Here is a 22,476-nt window from a genome sequence, read left to right on the forward strand (position 1 = left end):
AAACATGCTCCTAAAAGATAAAATATATTTTTAATAAAATGCAAGAATTACACAAAAGGACCCTGTAACAAAAAGCACTTTGGATTTCTTGGGACACATTCTGTAACTTTTTTACAAACACTGGACAAGATGTGGACTGAGGTACCATTTGACTTCAAAATTTGCTCAAGTAGTAGTCATATTTTATTAAATGTATTATCTATACTCTAAAAAATGAACAAAGAATGACTCCTTAAAAATATATTGGTGGGCCTCCCTGGTGGCACAGGGGTTAAAGACATAGTGCTATTAAGCTGTCGAAAGCCACTGCTGCGGCATGAGTTTAATCTCCAGCCAGGGAGCTCACACACACATGGAGCAGCAGCAAACCTCTCCTGTCTCGCCCACTACTCCCCTCAGCAGTGTATTTCAATAGATTCACCTGTTCTGCTCCCCACTCTGACTCAGGTGAATCCTCTCACCCCCCACACTTCTGGCCTACAACCCAGTTCTGGTATGCATAAATAAATCTTTAAAAAACTATATTGGTTTCACAACTTATTTTCCAAAGAACATTCATCATTGCTAGAGTAATTCAAAGCCTACAATGCTATTTAAATACTAAATTATAACATTTCTGAACTTAAGAAGAATGTGGTGCAGTCTACAACTCTGATTTTACTGAAGTGTGCACTAACAAAGGAAATATTTGTTCAATGTCAACCTCCAGTTATAAATAACTGAAATCTGTTCTTTCAATTCCCAATTTTATCTCCTATACAATAATTTCATTCTGGTTATGAAGGAAAAGTGTGTAGGAAAGACATGTAGGAAAAATCCAGTAATATTTTAAAGTGATATCTAATATCTAAATCTCTGTGCTCTATGTAGGAGGGGCTAGTGGAGTGGCAGGAAAGGGTGTAGGACCCATCAGTTAGGACCTCTGTATTCATATTTTCCCGGGACATTATGTTTTATAAAAATAATTCATTTATATTTTGTCCCAACATTCTACAGTTATCTTATATAATCGACAAAATTATGGATTTAGTGGACTATTTCTAAATATTGTACTTGAACTGCCACTACAACATGTGTGATATACAGGGAAAGTTCTGCTTTTCACTATTGCACCAAGAGAAACAAGTAAAAAACACACATCAAGATTCTGCAATGGCAAGTTTTGTGTTCTGAACGAAAACAACCTTGTCTGACCAATGAAAACAAGTGAAACAATCTATTTTTACTTAACAAAATGTCAATCAGAAATCCAGAATACAGTAGATAAAACGTTGTCTTTTCTGGCAGGCAATACATATTTATAAAGATAAAATGGAAAGAACACAAATATGAGTGAACAATTTTTATTGAAACCCTCAAAGATTAAAGAGGACCAAATGGTGAGTTTGGGTACCATAACAGAAAATCTCACCTAACTGTACCATCATTCACAGGAATGAACAAACCCAAACACGACAAAATGCAAATTCTCATGTAATTGCTACAAGTGAATGTAAATAAACTAATCATTTTTGTAACCTTCCTTTAATCGTATGAAAAAGAAGGGACTTTACATGGCATAACAAAAGATATGCAAAACTTAATGAAAACACAATTCTCTTAAATTTCTCAAACTTATTTTTATAGGCTGCAGAATGCACTTGAAATGATTAAATGATTTAAGCTGATTCTTTTTTTATTGCAAACTGTTTTAATATCAGCTTAACCCCCATGCATGGTATTCAAAAAAGAACACAGCTTCTGAATTAAAAAAATCATTTAAGTTAAAATGAGGAATTGAGAATTGAAATCAGGAAAACTGGGGTTTCTTTTGAAAGCAATCTTCAAGTACCAATATGTATAGAGAAAGAATACTAATTTTGGTTACATTTTCCCCCTTACTGTTAAATATACAAACTATAATACCTTTCAAAATAAAATATCCACGTAACTTTAAAAGAAACATTCAAACCAGATCTTGGAAAAACATTAAGCAAGAGATTTGCTGGGCCAATAATATCTTAATTCACAATTATTCAAATATTTGATGAAGCATCTCCTGCTGTAGAGCCCAAGTTCTCTCCCCTTTGGTCTCTACAGTTAAGAAACATTCAGTTAGTTGTGCTATTGAGACAACTCTGTGATAATTTCACTTAGAGGAAAAATATTTTGCAATACATTGACAGACCGAGGAGGAAGAGAAGGTAGATGCTCTGAAGAAAATGTAAATGAGAAAAACAAACTTATCAATTGAAAAAGAAAAACTTTTTCTTTTCCAAAGGAATGCTGCACCCATTTCACTTATTAAAAATCCAGGATAAAGGCACTGGGATGCACACCTCACCACAAATAGCCTACTCAATTACCTTGTACATTTCTGCTATTGCAATCAGTCTGCTTGCTGAATATCACTGTGATACTTCCTACATAGAAACCTAATGTAAATTAAATATTAAGTTTGAATCAGTTTTTAATGTAACTAGTTTTATAAAAATATTCAGAGTTGCTAATAAAGCACCAAGAAAAAAGAGAACCTCAGAGAGAGAGGACTCAAATCCTTCCTACAAGGTCACCCCTTTATAATTTTCTCTAATAGGCCCATGTCAACTCTGACATGTCCTACCTATGTAATGATAGGGATGTAGAACATTGCTGTGGTGACTATATCCAAATGCCAATTTTCATTATAAATAGTAAGAGACATTGTACAATTATTTCATGGCTTACTCTGAAAAAGATAAAATAGGTGCAATTTTCCTTTAAGAAAGTCTTTATTTTGTAATATACCATCAATATTTTGATGTTCCCTTCAGTAAACACTGATAAAACTACACTGGGACTACCAAGGAACTGTGAAGTAGCTACAATTATTTACAAATACTGTATTTTTTCACTTGAATACAGTATTTGTACATTTTAAGAAAACATAGTACAAAAAAATCATATAAATGAAAATCTCAATGAAATAACTGTCACTAAATTTTTGAATTGAAGTGACCAAAGACCATAATAAATGAAACATTTCTAAACATGATGTAAACATAAATGGAGTAATGCAAAACATCAAGGTATTCAAATCTACTATATTGCTATTTTCACCCTTAACATATCTTTCTACATAGTTTTCTCCTTTTGGAACAGTAATATAAGGGGCAGTACATTATCTTCATAACCTTATGCCATCAAATCAATTAATACAGATGCTTGACACATTTAATTATACAAAATCAATTTGTGTGAAGATACAAAATTAATGTTGATATGTAATTAATGAAAAAAATAAGATGTTAAAAAGATAACTATAAGAATATCCAGATATATGCTGTATTCCCATTTATATAGATCTGATCAATAAAACATCAACACATTCACTTAGATACTGATTTAATCCATGGATCAAGGCCATATTTCAAAGTATTTTAAGGATGCCAGGACACTGCAAAAGCTGGAGAAAAGAGTTGGGGAACAGTATATGCTTGCTAAACAAGAACTATGTTTATTTAGCTAGTGAATACCTAGAGTAATAAATTTTTACTTCATGATAGCAATCAGGCTCGCAAACACCCAGAAATAGGAATTAAGGGTTTTAAATGTAATTATAAAGGTCATAAAAAGTCTGATTAGACTGAGGTACATTTACTCAAAATTTTGAGATTCATTAAGTGGTAGCAAACAAAATAATTCCTCAGACAAATGCACATTTTTCAGTATACATATTATTGGGGGAAGGAGGGAAGAATGTGCATTAACTGGTGAAATTCACCAAGCTGCATATCAATATTCTGTTACACCAAACAGTTTGAAGACAAGGGAAATGTTCTAGTATAATTTCAGATTATGTTTCATTTGGCTAAAATAGAGCTTAAGGTTGCTTTGCCATATTAAAAGTTTACTACAAGAATTTTTCACATAAACATTTAGACTTCAACTCCAGGACTAAATATGGCATGATTATTTTGCTTTTAATCAGTCAAGTAGCTAAAAATTGACGATTTAAAAACTACAACAAAGAAAAAGTTGAAGCAGTGTGACTCTTACATCATTGAACCACTTCTAATGGTTAACTGTTAGTATTTAACAAATTCAAAGAGTTAATGAATCCTTGCATTCATTCAGTCCTCTGTGCCTTAGCTAGGATGCATAATTACAAAAGACAGCAGATACTGGTAAAAGCTTCAGGACAGAAAGTGCTTGACGAAGTTACAGTTCTCAAGTGTGTTTGGTGAGAATATAAGGGCAGATGCGCTGATGAAAACCATTACAAGAGTCAATTCTGTGTTAGAGTTCAAAGATGTCACCTTAAGCAGGAAAAAAGCTTTAATAATGTCTTCTTTGACTTATTAGGCATTTCCAGAGTCTACATCATTAGTGTTGCAATTCTAACAGGACATCTTCATATGGTTATTGTTTGTTCCTATTTCTCTCCTGCAAGAAAAACAAAAAATTTGAACAAAATACCATCATTAAAGTTTTAAATTATATGCAAAAATATAATGTAAACTATTCTCCATAAATTAATTCAAGTAATTAGCTTAATACAGTTTACTATCACCTATATGCTCGATCCATAGTGGGATGATTACCACAAAACATCTTAAAATAACTCTAAAAACAAAGACATATTTCAGGAGAATTAAGGCCCTCCCCACAGATCTATTTCCCCGTAAGATTTTGCCTAAAGACATTATATTAAAATACTGTCTTGCTAGCCCTTTCAATGAATTTTTGATGGTAAGGTATCAAACTACAAAGCCTTTGTAACAACTGCAAACTGAGGATGAGGTAGGATCAGGAGAAAAGGAAGGAATGCATTAAATAAAAATCCCAGTATTAGTAAGAAATATTTTGAACCAAATTTCCTCTGAATCATGCTTGCATATTCAGCATTAACTTTTCACAAGAAACATTAAGACTTATTAATTCCTCCTAAGAAAACTGCTTGAAGCAAAAATTAAACTGATTGTTGGATGTCTATTAATTTAACTATCATACCTCTGTAATTTGCAAAAAGGATGACTAACATTGTACATGCCTGCCTATCAAGCAAATGCATCATGTAGTTTGTACCATCTTACTCTAATGGGTAATTCTGTAGTTCCTCAAACTTGAGAAAGCATTAGAATCAGCAGGATGGCTTATGGAAACAGTGACTTGGGCCCCAAATGTCAGGGTGAAAGTATGAATCTGTATTTCTAACAAGTTCACCGCTGATCCTGATATTGCTAGGTCTAACAACACTTAGAAAAGCACTTGTGTTTAACACATTATAAAACTTTTTTGTTTTCACTACTGCTATTTTATTTCTGCATGTTCAATAATAAATATGAATATACTTTTCCATCTTCTGTATTGCCATCAGAAAATTTGATTTCAATTTCCAAACAGCATTTGCTGGATTTGGAAGCAAGCTAAGTTAAGTACCCACTGATAAAAGACTGGATAAAGAAGATCTGGTATATCCACACAGTGGAGTATTATTCAGCTATAAGGAGAGATGAAAGCCACCATTTAGAGCAAAATGTAAGGAGCTCCAGGGAATTACAAGCAGCAAAATAAGTCAGAAAGATAAAGACAACATAACTAGATGATTTCATAAGTGTGGAACAAAATAAACAATCAAGCTGATGACTGATAAAGCAAAATAAATATAGCTACACACAACTAATCACGTTTCAAAAGGATTAAACAAAACTAAAAACCCAACCACATCAAACAAAAGACCAAAAAAAATGATCAACTCCATGAAAAGCCCTAGAAACTAGAAAAATACCAACTCTACATAAGGGTAAGTTAAACAAAGGGAAGTTTAGTTCAAGGGAAATGTCCATTACATCAATGAGAAAGATTATCCCAATAGGATGGGAGGGGGGCAATGATTGCGGGGGAAGAGCTTAAAAGATCAAGATTAATCAGAAAATACACATATTTACATTATATATATATATATATAATTTATATGTAGGTTCATGAAAGTAACAGCTCAGAATTGTTTTAGAATCTAGAAAAGTTCAGAAGACTGCACACTAGATAAGGACACTCTTTAGGATACAACTGTGCAAAATGATTCTGAGAACTCGTCTTATTTTTAATGACTGATAATTCAAAAAATTATTTGCAAAAAATTATCTGCAAATTATCCCCCCTTTCCATTAATAGACCTAGGCTTCAACCAGGCAGATATAAAATTTGAGGGCTTTTGAAAAGTCTGGTAAAGGGTTTCTTCTCACCCTGAGTTTAGCAAAGGCACTGGGCCATATGATCCTAAAGACCAGACCCAGAATTTGGTCTGCAGAGATAAACTCGACTAGGACATTTACAGACAATTCATGTCTTTCTCTTGGGCTTTAAGAGACGAGCTAAGAAATTCCTACCAACTTCAGGCTCGCAAAGACAAAACCTAATACTCTTAAGCCTTCTGAGGGGCCAACAGTTTGCCTGAACATTACAAGTAAATGACTTATTTCCTTTTTATCATCTACAGATTTATCATTAGTAATATTTCAATAACTAGATTTTAGCCCAAATGAGTAGCAAGTGAAAAAGTCACTTTAAGAAGTTATACCATCCAGGAGGAAAAATAAGGATAAGTACTCAGAACACAAGAACAATGAAAATAAAATTGCTGGAAATGGTGAACACTTGAATAAAGGGAGGGCGGGAGGGAAGAGCTAGCAAACACATACTTTAGATCCAAATGCAATGAAGACAAAAACTTTTTCTAGCTTAGAAATCTGATTTTCAAACTGAGTAGTTCAATAATGAATTAAAGGGGGAAATGGCCCCTTTCTTATTTGGGGAGTAAGTTAGGGAGTAGAATATTAAGACCAAGAAATATCTCAAATTAGAGAGCAGGAAAAAAGGAGAGGGAAATTATAAACAAAAAAATTACTGAACTGGAAGACAAATCCATGACAAAGTGAATGGTCTAGATATGTGGAAAAGAACAAATGGAAGGAAGAGTGTCAGTTAGATAATAAATTCTTAAATTCTTTGATACTTCTACCTATAGAGATAAGGTTTGCTTTTCCTTAAGTGTTAGCTGGACATAGTAACTTGTTCCTTAGAGAATGAAAGGAAAAAAAAAAAAATTCCATTCAAGAAATCAAACAGATAGAACCTTAACTAAATAATCAAAGTTAGTATTATGATGTTACACATGATGGGATGAGAACACATCAATTATGTAGCCGTCTTCTCCAAAACCCTTAACACCTCATTTTAACCACAAGTAAGCAGTGCAAACCAACACTGAAGAACCTTTTATGAAGTACTAACAAGTACTCTACAAAATGTAAAAGCCATGAGAGATAAGGTAATAGACAAAGAGCACAAGGAGACATGACAAACTGAGGAAATCTAGAAGTCTGTAGTTTAGTATAGTGCCAATGTCAATTTAAGAGTCCGCATTCCACATGTGAAATCATATGGTAATTGTCTTTCTCTGAATTCCTACACTTAAGCACAATGTCTTTAAGTCCATCCATGCTAAAAATGGCAAACTTTCTTTTTTTCATGAATTATATTCCATCATCTCTATATAATGCATTTTCTTTATCCATTCATATGTCAAAGGGCACTTAAGTTTTTTCAAGTCTTGGTTACTGTAAATAATAACACAATGACCATAGAATCCATCAATGTTAATTTCTTATTTTGAAAAAGTGCACTGTGATTACATAACATTAGTACTAGGGGAAACCAAATAAGGAAATACATAAACTTCCTGTATTATCTCAAAATAATGTTCAAAAAACTCATACTAAAAGTTAGAAAAATATAGCTCCCAAATATACTGCTCCAGAAATACAAAGTAAGTATCTTACAGAGTATTGTTATTTTAATGGCTGTCTGCTTCTCTTTTTGTTTGTGCAGATAAAAGTATTAAATTCTGCCCCCAAAATCAAAACCAGTGAAATAGCAGACTGTAATTTTTTTTAAAGTGTGCATGTTTTAAGAAACAACAAAGTTGACAGATGTACAATGAATGAAAATGAAATGTATATTAGACTCAATTCTTTAGGAAAATTAGCGACTTACCAGGAATAAGAGCTGCTTAGGCTGACCAATGGAACTGGAAAAATTCATGCTATAGAGCAGAACAAGGGCAGTAACAGATGGATAAAACCCCCAGCTGTTTAAAAGCCTGTGCACTTGTTCAGAACCATTAACCATTAAAGTTTACATTACTGAGAAAAGCATCTGACATATTCTGTCCCAACAACATGTTGGATCCCTTTGCATTAAGAGAGCCTACAACAAAGAACATAAAGAAACAGACCAATTCTGAACTATGAAAAAAAGTCAAAACCAAAAATTCATCAAGGGATAGGGCAAGATGTGTATCAGCAAATCTCCTGGAAAAAAATGACATATCTGGTATTTGGTAACAGAAGCACTTAAAGTCATTGAAAGGAATACACATGCAACTCTATTTTGTAATTAGATTTTGTAATCTTTACAATAAAATGAAAATAATGAATTTATATTCCAGACTACCATTCACAAATGGACCTGCCCACTACTGGTATTTTTACATCCAAGTATTTTTTATTACATATCGTATAACCATTTTCCATTTCCTTATGTCATTTCAAATGCAAAAGAGAACGTATCAATACTGAATGTCAAAAGTATGTGATAGTAGAGTAGAAACCTTTTCATATTCAGTTTTCTGCCAAGAGACATTAAAATCAGTTTTACTCGGAAATTAGAATGCAACAGTTAGTAAACTTTCAAATTAGGAAATGCATGTCAAAATTTTAAAACTATTAACAGGAAAGATAATTCAAGTTACTTACTTAAACAAGTTATTTTATATTCACTTAAAGTCAAATATACATTTTAAGTAATCAGGCATTTGCTGAAGAAAAATAAGATTATTAATTCAATAACTATTCATATCAGAATGGGTATTAAAGACATTATCTCCAACAGATTCTATATAACCAATTCCAAACTAAAAATTCATAACATTATCAGAATTGTAACTTAATAGTCACCCTTCTGTTATGGAGCCACAAAATTAATCTGAAGGGAAAAAAGACCAAATCTATATTACATTAATCAAAGCATCCCCTTTCCAATCTTTGACTTACAAAGATGACTAAATAACAAGTTCAGAAAAAATACTACTGCGATAAAAACTAAGTATTATTCAACATTTTACTAGAGAATTACTCGCAAAATTGGTTGGCTACTTTGATAACGACCTAACAAAAAACAAAGCTATTTCAATTATTAAAAAAAATTGTATCAGGGGCCTCTCTGGTGGCGCAGGCGGTTGAGCACAGCACTGTGAAGCTGTCTGCAGCCTCTGCAGCACAGGTTCGATCCCCACCACCTGGGGAGATGCCCACATGGCACAGTAGACCTCTCCTGTCTTGCCCACTGCTCCCCTCAGCAGTGTATTTCAGTCAGTCTGCCTGTTCTGTTCCCCACTCTGTCTTTGGTGCGTCCTCTTGCCCTCCCGCACATCTGGGCTGTACCCTGGTTCTTGTATGCATAAATAAATCTTTAAAAAAAATTGTATCAGGAATTTACTCTTTGAAAATACTCAATGCAGAACAGCATACATGACTAAAATACATGACTAAGAAATACAGAAGATTCTAGAAATTGAAACTACTTAATGGGGACTTTATTATAATTCAATCTTACTTATTTCTGTGAGGGAAGTGGTAAAAGCTGTATTTTGGAAACTGAACTCAAAGTTCAACTTTGAACAATTTCAAAGCAACTGAAAAATATTCCTGCCTGGAATTAAGAGCTACTAAACTAGAAATCTCACCTCAGATTGTTCCATGACCAGTAAGAATTACTAAGAATAAAATAATATAACAGGATCTAAAAGACTCATAGGTACATTACAACAAAGATAAAATGTTATTGTTTTTTTAAAGATTTATTATTTATACTAGCACTGGGTACAGTCAGAAGCACAGGGTGGGCGGTGGGGGGGGGGAGCGTGGTGAGAGAATTCACCAGAGCCAGAGAGGGGAACAGAACAGGCAGACTGACAAAACACACTGCTGAGGGGAGCAGAGTGCGAGACAGGAGAGGTCTGTCGCACCATGTGGGACCCTCACTTGTGGCCAGCAATCAAATCGGCGCTGCAGAGGCTGCGGGCAGCTTTGCAGCCCAGTGCTCAACCGCTGCGCCACCAGGGGAGGCCCTATTTTTATTTTTTTAAAGGTAAAATTTTTATGAAAGGATCATCTAGACTAATATATACCCAGGAATTTATTTTCCAGTTACCTTTATCATTACAAGTAATATACATAAATATAGGAAGCTAAAGTAAAAAGTAAAGCTCATTTGTCCTCTTAAATCCTTTCTATTTTGAGTCCAATGAGCTGCCATTGAAACTTCAAATAGTGTACTAACACTTGCTGCCTTCAAGGATGAGAAAACTAGTAAATTTACCCTTCCTCAAAACTTTTCCTTCTCATTCTACCTCAAAACATTTTGTTCTAACTATAATTAAACCTTTTATATTCTATTGTTCATCTCTACAAATGGTTTGGTAGTTCTTAAATACAATGGGGAAAAAAAAAACTGGAGGAAAAACAGTAGTGATTAATCCAATAAAGAAAAGCCTGGTGCTCAAATTTTCCAAAAGGAAATTTTTCACAGTATTTATTCATGTAACAAATGTTTACTAAAAACCCATATGTGAGGCATCAGGTGCTAGGGATTCAGTAGAAAACAAAGCAAATAAGTCCTGCTCTCATACAGCTTATGTTCCAATAACAACAAAAATAAGGTATGTTTTCCCTTTTAGCTTATTTCACTTCACCAAGGTCAGTGACCCCAACTAAGGGCTCATTTCATTTGTGGAGAGATGTTTAAAATTCTGGTAAACACTATGTACAATTAAGACTCTGTGATTCAAAATACATATAAGGCCCTTATTCTATTTATTCTAGTATAAACAGCTACCCCAGGGTCATTATCTTTCCTGTATTCCTTTTTCATTCTGTTGAAATGGCTCTTTAAGAAACTTTTTCATGAAAAATGTAGCTAAGCGCTTGTACACGTAACTACTTATTTTGCAACTACCCCCTCAATGAAATACAATTTTACACTGATATGTAAGAACATTGATTCTATACCTCATGACAAGATTTATATGTGTATTATCAGGGCTATAGATGACTTAGGATAATCTGATTCTCTTTCCTTTGTATGTAATTTGTCTTTAGCAATTTGTCTTTAGCACAGAAGTTTTTAAGATTTTCCTTTTATCCTCTTTCTTTTCTTTTCAATTTCAAATAATCCTACTGGTCACTCAGTGAATTCATTCCTTCTGATAACTTGTACTTTTTGGCCCGGAAATTTCTCTTTATCATTCTTCCCTGTGGGTTTTTCCTGAACTCTTTCAATCCTCCTTAGATTGGACCTCCTCTTTTTCCACATCTTTCACCCATTACATTTTTCATCTCATTTGGAAATTTGACTTGAAATTCCAGATCAGCAACTAGATCTAAAACATGAATATTTTATTAAAATCTGCTTGCTCACTGATTTTTTTTTTGACAATCTTGTTTTCCCCATTTATGTTCTTTTTACATAGGAATTCTCCTTAACACCAGAAATCAATTTTGCTTAATATTTTAAATTATCTTCTGCTGCCTGAATTAACTATTTCTTCTATAGTGGATTTGTCTTGGTTGTTCTTTCATTCAGCTTGGTGTGACTCAAATATATCCAAATCATGTGTTCAAATCTGAGAAAGAACTATTCAAATACTATGATGACTGTCATAGGACTTCTCTTGAGGTTTAATTTTCACCAATATACCTCACTCTAAAAGAGAGGGCCTGACTTGGTAGGTTTTATACCGTTAGACAGGATATGTTAGGTCAAATTCTCCATAGGGTGCTTTGCTGGCTAGGTAAGTTGGGTATCCAGTTCCGAAACAAACAGTAGGAAAAAAAAAGTCAATGATAAAGAACTACCGAGAAAAAGATGGAAACGGCTTTTTAAAGTCCGTGTTGTCAACAAGCAAGCTCAAAAATTTAAATAAAAACATAAACAGTGAAAAGAAACATGAAAGAATGCTACCATAATCACAGACCTAAATGTGGGACATATATAAAAAAAAAAAAAACTTCCATGAAAAAGCACAGAAAATATTATTGTAATACCCGAGACAGGAAAAGATTTGAAGGTTAGTTCAAAGGATAGAGCCTTCTAAAACTGTTCTTATTCAAAACTGTTTGGCTGTTCTGTTCTAGGTCGTTTACGCCATTTAGCCAGGATCTTATACGAGTATAAAAAAATAAAAACACTCAAAAGACAATGTGGGTCAAATGAAAGAGTATCAATTATAAGAGAATATCTTATTCTTAGGAAAAATACTTGCAATGTTTTAGGACACAAGAACCATGATATGTGGATCATAGTCTCATGTTAGACATGAGTACTCCTCATATTATTCTTCCAAACAGATTATTACTTTCAAGGAAAAAAGATTCACTCAGAGAGTCACATGTTGTTATGATTCAATCATTTTACTGTTATCACTACAGCATCAATATAGTTGGTTGTATTCCTGCTAATGGACATTTGAATTGTTCCCAGTTTTTTGCTATTGTCAGTCGTGCATATTTTCTGAAGTATTTGTGAAGATTCTCTTAGGTGAACTGTTGTCTATTTATAAGGTACACGAAATAACTAATTTTGTAAGAATTGCAAACTACTTCCCCACGTATGATTATATCAAATTAATATGGCCATCCGTAGTAGTAATGATCTAAGGTTTCCCCAATACTTAACATCAAACTTAATTTTGCCAAATGGAAGAGATAGTCTTTGCTTTTCCTTTATGAAAAAGTCTGAATATTCTTCTATATTTATTAGCCAAAATCACTTCCTTTCTCAGCCCATTTTTCTACTGAATAATTCATCTTCTTCATAAACCAATTTATAGTAGTTTTCTAAACATATTCTTGATACTAATTCTTGGTTACTTATGTTCAAATTTCTCCAAGCCATGTTTTTTTACTTTCTTTTGAACACCTTCTGATGAACAAACTTTAGTCAAATTTTACCAGTATTTCCTTTTCTAATTAGTGGTGTTTCGTGTCTTCTTTAAGAAGCCCTACTTAAATCAAGGTCTGAAAGTACATACCTGAGAAAATGTGACCTCAAGTTACCAGAAGCTTTGATGAAGTTCTATCAAAAAGGACAAATTAGCACCCTAAATAATACAGTTAATAAGCAGGGAAAATCCTTCCTGATATGGTAGCTGGAAAGGTCAAATTTCACTACTGACATATACATTTCGCCAGCTCTCTCCTTTCTCACTCTTCAAAGGTTGAGTAATCACAGGTACAGTCAACTTATATCATGATTTTCCAATCTACACAAGTGCAATGGGAAAAGAAGATGCAACCAAAATCAACTAACATCTCTTCCTGGTTCAAAGATGACACAGGAAAAACAAGCCAAAATAAATCTTGAAATGTTTTTTCACCAAAAAAAGATACTAACAAAAACATTATGAGTTCAGATTGTGGTTGCCAATGGCTAGACAAGGGGGAAGGATGTAAATACAAAAGAATAGTACAAGACAGTTTTGAGAGTGTGACTGAGGTATCCTGATGGTGGTGGTTACATAAACCCACAAATATATTAAAATTCACAGGACTGAACACCCCAAGAGTGAGTTTTACAAGACTTTTTAGAGGATAGGTACACAAATAGTTATAGAAGCTTTATTTACATTCTCCAATAAATTGAAACACCCAAATACCCTTCAAAGGATAAACAAACTGTGGTAAATTCATACAATGGAATGCTATTTGGCAATTAAAAGGAACAAAGAAATGATACATAGCACAACATAGGTGAATTGCAAAAGATTATGCTGAGTGAAACAAGTCAATCTTAAATATTAGTGTGCAATTCTATTTACATAAAACATTATGGTAATTGTTTTATAAATACAGAATAGATCAGTGGCAGGAATCTGAAGAGGCAGAGAAGGGAAAGGTTCAAAGATAAAGAGGTAGCTAAACAGAATACACAATTTTTCATGGAAGAGGAAGTAGAAATAAGCTTGAAACATCTTTGTGCACAATAAAATCAAGATGGACTCTGGATAGAGGGATCTAAAAGGGAACTAGATGTGATAATGTAAGCAAACTAATACTATCAGTGAAGAATTCAAAACCTCAGACACCACACAATGAACATAAAAACAAATCAATCATCAATACAGAAATTCAACTTTGAAAAATTCTCCAAAAGCAGAGAAAAATGATAAAGGTAAGAATCAATGAATTAATGACACTCAAGGACAAAGACTGACCACATTTTTGACACCAGAAAAAAGAAAATAAAATTAAAAGATTAAGGAAAACAGCAGAAACCCATATTGTGTACATTCCATATATTAACAGTACATGTTTATAATGAAAGAAAAAAAATAACCTGCTCACAGACAGTAACAACCATTTTACAAAAAAAGAAAATTTAGGCTGACCTCAGACTTTAACGTAATTATAAATAATACAAAACCGTAACTATAAAGCAAAGGCTGAATGAACAGACTCGAGTGTTATCCCCCAATAAACGATGGTTCATGTATCATGGTCAAAGACATATTTCTGATCCAGATGTACTTAATAAATCTATTTTATTCAATATATTTATTTATACCTAATTACTTGTCCTAAAAAAGTAACAAAATAAGTTAGATAAGATTCAAAATAAACATGCTAAAATAAAATGACTAGTGAGTGGTACACTATTAAACAACTTAAATGTAAAATTAGAGTAAAATTTATGAAGTTTAAATAACGACTGTATATATGAACACAGAATAATATGTAACTGTCATAAATAATTCAACTACAGAATACTCAAATACTAGGACTATATTTTTAGGTTGGTTAGGGAAGAAATGTGGGCAGATACACAAAGATTACATGACCTCTTATTAGTGGTAAGAGAATGAAAAGTTGATAAAAAACTTTTTTGCCATCCATCTTTTCTTCCTGTAATCTCATCCCATTTCAGTGGAATCAACTGTAAGACTCCCAAATCTGTCACTCCCACATGTAGCTGCCCAATCAGAGAGATTTTACTACCTTATATTTCTCAAAGGCATTTTAAAACTAGAACACCCTGAAAGAGAAAACCTTCACCGGCACCCACTTTCCAGTATCAAGTCACTTCTTGTGGCCCACTACTTGCAGCAGCAGTTAAAAGAATTCAAATGCCGAACTCCAAAATCCAGATGCTGCTTTTGATTCCCCCCTTTTTAGAAGTTTGAGCAGGGCCTTAAATAATTACTTGCATTTTTTCAAGGCAAAGTCTCTTACAACTCAGTGCTATCACAATCAAATGAGGTACCTGTTAAAAAGGCAGATAGTACCAGGTGCCTTATCATATACCAGATTTTCTTGGAGTGGGCTTCTCAATAATCTGCATTTTTAAGAAGCACCACAATGGTATTTACATACCCTAAGGTTTGAAAACTACTGCTCTAGGATCATTATTTTAACATTATTCACCACTGAGGAATGTTGGTTCAAACAGTTCACTCTTGTGCATAAAACCTAGAAGCCACAAGTGCACAGACAGAAATGAATCAGTGATATGTTATATCCAAATAGAGTTAAGAGCCTGCTTTATCTTTATTTCTACAGAGAGCTTTCCATAGTAACGAACATAACTTACTGGAGACACTTCTAACTTTATCCTTAGCTTCATTTGAAAAGAAATTTAAATATACTAAGTAAGGAAAATCTGCTAGTTTGCCCACTCTTCCTCCCAAAAATAGGATCCCAATTTTGTTTTGTAGTTTGGAACAGAAAACATTCCTTAGCCTGTCTTATTCTGTTGTGTACCCAGAGGACAAATCCTGGCCAGTATGATGGAAGCATAAAATGTATAAATTCACAGGTGAATGAAGTCTCCCAAAAAGAATAAACAGAAGTAGAAATCAAATTCTAGTTCAATCTTAAAACCCTTGTCTTCCCAACTCCAAGCTGCCTTATTCAAGTTAAATCTTCCTATTTTGGAATGGTGCTTTAAGTGTACCCATTACAAAAAGGCTCCAAGAGTTTTAGGAAAAAAGCTGTTTGTTTCTCATAAATACAAGTAATATTCAAACTTTCAAAAACTGATGGTTTCAAACTCCAAACATTTCCCTGTAAAAATTAAGATTAATGGTTAGAGCGCCTCACTGGCATATAAATGTCACTTATAAACGCAGAACTCTCTGAGCTTGGATGAACAAGACTCAATGACCTTTTTCACATCCGAAGGGTAAAGAACAGGCAAAAGTAAATTCAGAGGAAGGGCTGCACTAGGGAAGAAAGGAGGAAATGATTCAAATGTGGCATCACAAAGGAATTTATGGAGATGTTTCTTAAGCTTGGTTCCTTCATAGCACAGTACTTAAACACAGGAAAAAGAATTAAAAGGCACTAAAGCATACCCATCCATGCCCACCAACCACCCCAATAAAAAGACCCTACACACAAAAATTACTATACTCTTACCCTACGCATGGCTTCCTCCTCTTCTTGACGCTTTTCATAATGTGCAAAGTCATCAAAGATTGAGGTGGTATGCTTGAAAGTAGCAATTATTTTAAGCACTTGCTTAGCTTTTTCTAGGGGTACCTCTTGAGTGTCCCTTGAATTGGTAACCGGTTTGTTGTCATTATTTTCTAAGCGAATATGCCGTAATTGGTTATTGGGAACATCTTTGACAAAGATCCACTTAACTTCAAATTTGCCCTTCCACTTATCCTGAGACCAGACACCAGCATATGCATTATAGTCCACAACAGACTTCATTTCAGCCACTCCACAAAAATGTCCACTACCATTCACACTGAAGAGTAAATAGAGTGGACCTTTCCCATTCAAAGAACGGTACGCTGCATCCAAACGCTTATTACCATGCTCAGTACTGCACCAGATAGAGTACTTAATGGAACGATGTATGTCATCCTCAGAATAGCTTTTAATTATAAACACACGTCCATTCTTCAGGTTCCAATCAAAGTCTTTGGGATTATAGTTGTTTATGGCCTTTAGCTTTTCCAGCACTGGATGCACTTCTACACTAGAAGGTGAAGCGCTGACAGGTACAACACCTAAACCAAAGTTTTCACCGCCCGCTCCATTGTTCTGGTTGAAGCCAGCTCCTCTGTTCCGGGGAGCTACCCAGCGATTCTGCAACTGTTGCTGTTGTGGCTGCACTTGGTGAGGCTGGGCCTGTGGCTGAGGTCCTTGTTGCTGCTGTGGTTGTGGTGGCTGAGGCTGCTGTTGAGGCAGTTGGCTTTGCACCAATGGTGGTGGTTGAATTAATGGCTGAGGCTGCTGGATTATAGTTTGAGGAGGCAAAACTGGTTGGGTTGGTGGAGCCTTTACCACTGACCCCTTTTCATCCCAAGTTCCAATATTCATATTGTGTTTTATAGGAGGTGGTGGCACAGCAGAACCCCCAATTCCCACATTGCCCTTGGGTTTAAGTTTCGGTTGAGGTTTGGCAGGCTTTCTGGCAATAGCAGCCCAGGAGGTTGGTTTAGGTGCTGCACTGCTAACTGGGGGCACACTATTGGTTGCGATGCTAGTCATACCACTGCTGGTCAAGGCTGTACCTACAGTTTTTGTCACTGCAGCTGTCAGGTCACCACCAATTTTCAGTCCAGTCATGCCTTGCTCAATACTGCTAATGCCAGGCACCTTACTTAAAGTATCATTGCCAAATCCAGCCTGTCCATCAGTAATAGCTCTCCCAAGAGAACTAGGTGGATAGCCATAACTGCTACTATAAGCAGAACTTTGTGTTGATTGTCCCTGAGATCCACTTGTCCCCCATGTAGAGAAATCAGCATTACCAGGAAAAAAGTTAAATCCATGTTGACCAAGAAATGGAGGGGTATTTCCTAATGCCCCAGGTTGACTAAACACACCATCTGGTATATAATGATGTTCTCCATTACTCATTTGTCCATAAGTTGTCAGATATGGCATAGGCTGGTCGCCAGCTGTGGACCATGCTGCTTCCCCCAGAGAATATGGAAATCCAATAGATGGAGCATAGTAACTAGGCATGTATGGATCTGACATTGGTGGATAGCTGTTACTCTGGAAAACAAAAGATTACAATCAGGATCAAACGTCCAGATAATTGAAATTAAAACTTTAAATCCAATTTTATCAACAATAAAATTTGCTGATGAGTAACTTTATTTGAAAATCTTTGTTAGAACAGTTTATACTGGAGGAATGAGGTGGGAAATGGGGCTGTTTTTGTTTTTAAAGCCAGATCCTCTGGCACAGTTCAAAAATGCTGAAACTTCTACAAAAAAAAATTTGTTTTATAAATTTTACAGGCACTAACTGATCATATACAGCCAACTGTATTTTAAGCAACTAATGTATCCAAACTTTATATGCAAGGCTTAAATAAATGGGGAAACTGTGCCAAATTATAGAGGAGTCATTGTATATCTATATATGACGGAATTCGGTTCTGCAATTAAAATTTGTATTTTCATAAAGAAAATATCAAGTGGAAAATGTTCACACTGAAAAAAATAAGACTTAAAATTATACTTATAGCATAATTCAAACCTACTTATTGCAATGTTCTGTCTTGTTCATTTTGAAAAAGGAAAAAAATAAATCCTTACTATGGTTTCTTAATGGTGGGATTAACAAGGGCCTCTTGTGTTTTTAGTCCTCTCCTATAGCCTCCAAATCTTAACACGATAAATTTTATTACCTCTCAGAATTATAATTAAGTCATTTTATTTTAAATATTAACTGATCATTCATTTAATGATTTGCTAAAAATTAAAGGAACCATATTTTATTAAACGGGGAAAAAAGTTCGAATTTGCTTAGTAAATATAAAAATTAAACATTTAAGATGTATATTATATATATTATGTATATTATGTATATGTATATAGTGTATATTATGTATTGTATTATGTATTGTATATTATATATACATCTTACCATAGACTCACACTTTATAAACTAATTCATTCTACTGATGACTGTAATTAAAACATTGTAATGTAAGCCTAATAATATAGTGATATTGCATAATCTGTTCTAAAACAGTATGTGAAATTTTGAGTGTAGATATCATAGCTCAAGAAAAATACTAAATTTCATTTTTTTGACATTAAATATAAGGAAAGTAACTTAAACCAGGAAAGGTCATTTCAAAATCACTTGCTAATGGAGTGGGTGGGGAAAACCAAATTCTCAAATTAATTCACTAACTTTTAAACCATTATCATGCTTTCTCATAATTTCTTTCAACTTAACTGAAATCTCCTTTTTAATACACTGTTTAGGACTCATGGTTACAATTTAGGACAGTATCTTTATGCAATTCAACCACCAGTTGTGTAAGATAATATGAAAAAAATACATTTCTTTACTTAAAAAAAAAAAATTGATCCCTGTGGCAAAAGATCATGAAAGGGTGTTAATAAAGTCCTAAGGGTGCTCATCACACAGAGAACATTTTTTTTTTCATTTTTCTTTTCATTATTTTCTTTTTTTTATATTCATGAATAGAAGTTAGCTGACATTATCGTGCTATCACTTCACTACATATGTAAATTAAACCATCAAGCTGGATGCTCTATACTTTTACAGTAATGTATGTCAATTATTTCTCAATAAAACCTGAGGGAAAAAAGAATGATTATCCAGAGGAAACATTAGTTGTGTATAAAAATGAAGTAATAACTACTCTCTTCAAATTAAAGGATTTCTCTTGAAATGGGTTTCTTATGCTAAAAACATGTCTGATAATACACTTCCACTCTTTGATTTTTAAAGCCTTAGCCAATGCTTCAGAATTTTTAGAATTTAGCAAACTGAAAAACATTAAGCTAATATCAAGTCAGGATAGAATACTGTACTTGCAAGTATCCATACCATTTATTCATTTTATGCAGACATGCTAGAAAGTTCCCTGGAAAACAGTGTTTAACCCATTTTTTTGATTTTGGTCTTGGGGCTATTCTGGCAATGCCTTCCCACTCAAGAAAGTGTTTCAGTATACATGTGTACCTGGTGCCTCCCTGGTGGCCTAGGGGTTAAGTCTCAGAGCTATCACCTCTTCGGCCTGAGTTTGATCCCTGATCAGGGAGCTCAACCACATAAGGTGCAGCAGACCTCTCTTGTCATCCCCACTGCTCCCCTTAGCAGTATATTTCAATATATCTGCCTGTTCTGCTCCCCTACTCTGTACCTGGTGAATCCTCTCACCCCATGCACCTGTCCTTTACCCCAGTTCTTCTATGCAACAAAACACCACATGTACCAATAACATAGGTATTAACAAAATTTCACAGATTCTACCTGAGATACTTTTAAGCTACTTGTGACAAATGTCACAACTGCTACAAGTGTCTTTGAAAACCACTGTTTTCAACATCTATCAGCAAACTAATCTATCAAAAAACTAGTATTTTATCTTTTAAAATGATTTATTTAAATCCAACCTTTATTTGATGCGTAAGTTATTTTCATTTTAGATAAGAATCATAACTAAATGAAAATAACTTGAGAATCAAGTAGACACCATTAAAATTATGACACAGATGAGTTGCTTACAGTAAAGCTTATGTTTAATAACAGAAACAGCTGTCAATAAGCAATATTTAAGAGATAATGACTTTCCCAAACCCTTGATATTAAATGTATTTTAACTGTATTCAAAACTGTAAATACATGTGATATTATTAATTTAGCTGAACATACTGTTTATATTGATAATTATTAACCATTTTTGAAAATATATTTAAGAATGCTCACAATAATTAATATGAAGAGCATCACTCTATCCACCAGAGAAATGGTATTTTATGGAGATCAACACTGGAAATACGACTGCCATATTTAAATACAAATACAAAGGAAGCATAGTAAAGCTCAAAATCAGTCACAATGGTTTTCAAAGAAAAATTTATTTTTTCTCATCTCCTCCCCACCCAGAAAATTCTTAATTAATGAGGAGTCAACTTCACTATCCCTGAAGATCCCTCTCTCACACACAAAGGGGTATAATTCAATCACTAAACTATTTGATAAAAAGTACACGGCTTCATAATGACAAGGAAGTCACTGCGATATAAAATTCTAAAAAGTTTAGTAAAAAGTGCAGTCATACAAATTTAGTTAGAGATTTTTAAAGTTATCTTTCCTAACTTTGAAGTTACTAAACAAATCCTTTTATTTTTCTTACTTTAACCTAGCACTATTGAATATTACATTATGAAAAACACAGATATAAGGTACTCATTCTAAAAGAAAACTTAGGAGTTACAAAGCTATATCACAGGGAAGTAAATAAATTCTGCATCATAAAGTAGGAGAGCTGGATCAAAGAAAGAGGGAATTAGTGTCAAAGCTTTTTAGAATGCTGTCACTGAAATCTGAACTTAGTAAGTTCTTACTTGGGTATAGGTGTAGAAAGCAGGCAGTTAAAAGGTTTTTAAGTTCCTTCATGAAGTGTTTGCAAATTTATACTTATGCTGAATATTGTTTTACCACCACAAATGCTGACTTTGTGCAGGAGTTACATTATCAAGTTCCTAATTTGTCTGTACCCATCATGTAACTCAGGGGTTAGCAAGTAAAAGAAAGGCGGAGTAAACAAATTTTTGCCAATTTTGTCATCCTGAGACTAGAACAGGCCCAAATCCTCTTAGATAATGAGGACTTTTATTAGATATGTCAGTTATTTTTTAAAATCATGATTTTATTAGTTCACCCCTAAATTAATGATTCTGTCAAAATATTAAGTTTAAATTAAAGAATATTCCATTAATCACAACTGCCTATCAGAGAGCTCTAGTTCATTATCAGAGATGAGTTACTGCCCCCATCCAGTGTCACTACACCAGTGTAGTCCTTGAATATACTGGACAAATGACCTGCTTCCTTTCACTAGTTTATCAAACTCCTAGTCAATTATTTCCCAATGCTTTTAGTAGTTTTAGCTGAGTGTGATTTTTTTTTCCTTAGTCCTATGAAAGTAACCTAAGCAGTATCCTTTCCAAAGAAGATTAGATTTGTTTTCTAGTGGGGGGAAAAAAAAAAAAAAAACAAACAGAAAAAGCTGTGGGAAACTCTTCAAGTTGAAAAGATTTGAACAATACATTTTTGCCTGACCACTTCAATTTAAATTGGGAATACTTTATTTTGAAAAATTTAAATTGTTAAGTTAATCAATCAGAGAAATGTAACATGGTATTAAAGAGAACTACCGATGATGGACAGTAACTCAAAACTCACTTTCATTTTATATTTCCATAACATTTAAGCTGAAATAATTTCTTTGAAATTGTTTATTTATAAATTAACTATTGCCTTATTGCTCAATAATAGTTGAACTTTACTGCATACTATGACTTTTAAACAAAGTGATGCCAAATATTTACCTCACACTCAAAAAAGTAACTGGAAAGGAACAAATAACAATGTCAATATAAAAAGT

The 22,476-nt window shown here is 33.8% G+C and overlaps 1 protein-coding gene across 3 annotated transcripts in view; it reads right to left on the minus strand.

Moving 5' to 3' along the window:
* Positions 1 to 1,329: 1,329 nt before the first annotated feature.
* Positions 1,330 to 22,476, minus strand: part of YTHDF3 (YTH N6-methyladenosine RNA binding protein F3) — a 32,545-nt gene continuing 11,398 nt past the window's right edge. For all 3 annotated transcript variants that reach the window (XM_037506089.2, XM_037506095.2, XM_054692224.1), the window contains exons 4-5: positions 16,494 to 18,092; positions 1,330 to 4,404 (exon numbers count right to left, since the gene is read on the minus strand). In XM_037506089.2, coding sequence (XP_037361986.1) covers positions 4,381 to 4,404; positions 16,494 to 18,092 — 1,623 coding nt within the window. In that variant the 3' untranslated portion in view covers positions 1,330 to 4,380. The remainder of the gene's footprint in view (positions 4,405 to 16,493; positions 18,093 to 22,476) is intronic.

This window comes from Talpa occidentalis, unplaced genomic scaffold (assembly GCF_014898055.3).
Source record: "Talpa occidentalis isolate TD23 unplaced genomic scaffold, MPIMG_talOcc4v2.1, whole genome shotgun sequence".
NCBI classification, from domain to species: domain Eukaryota; kingdom Metazoa; phylum Chordata; class Mammalia; order Eulipotyphla; family Talpidae; genus Talpa; species Talpa occidentalis.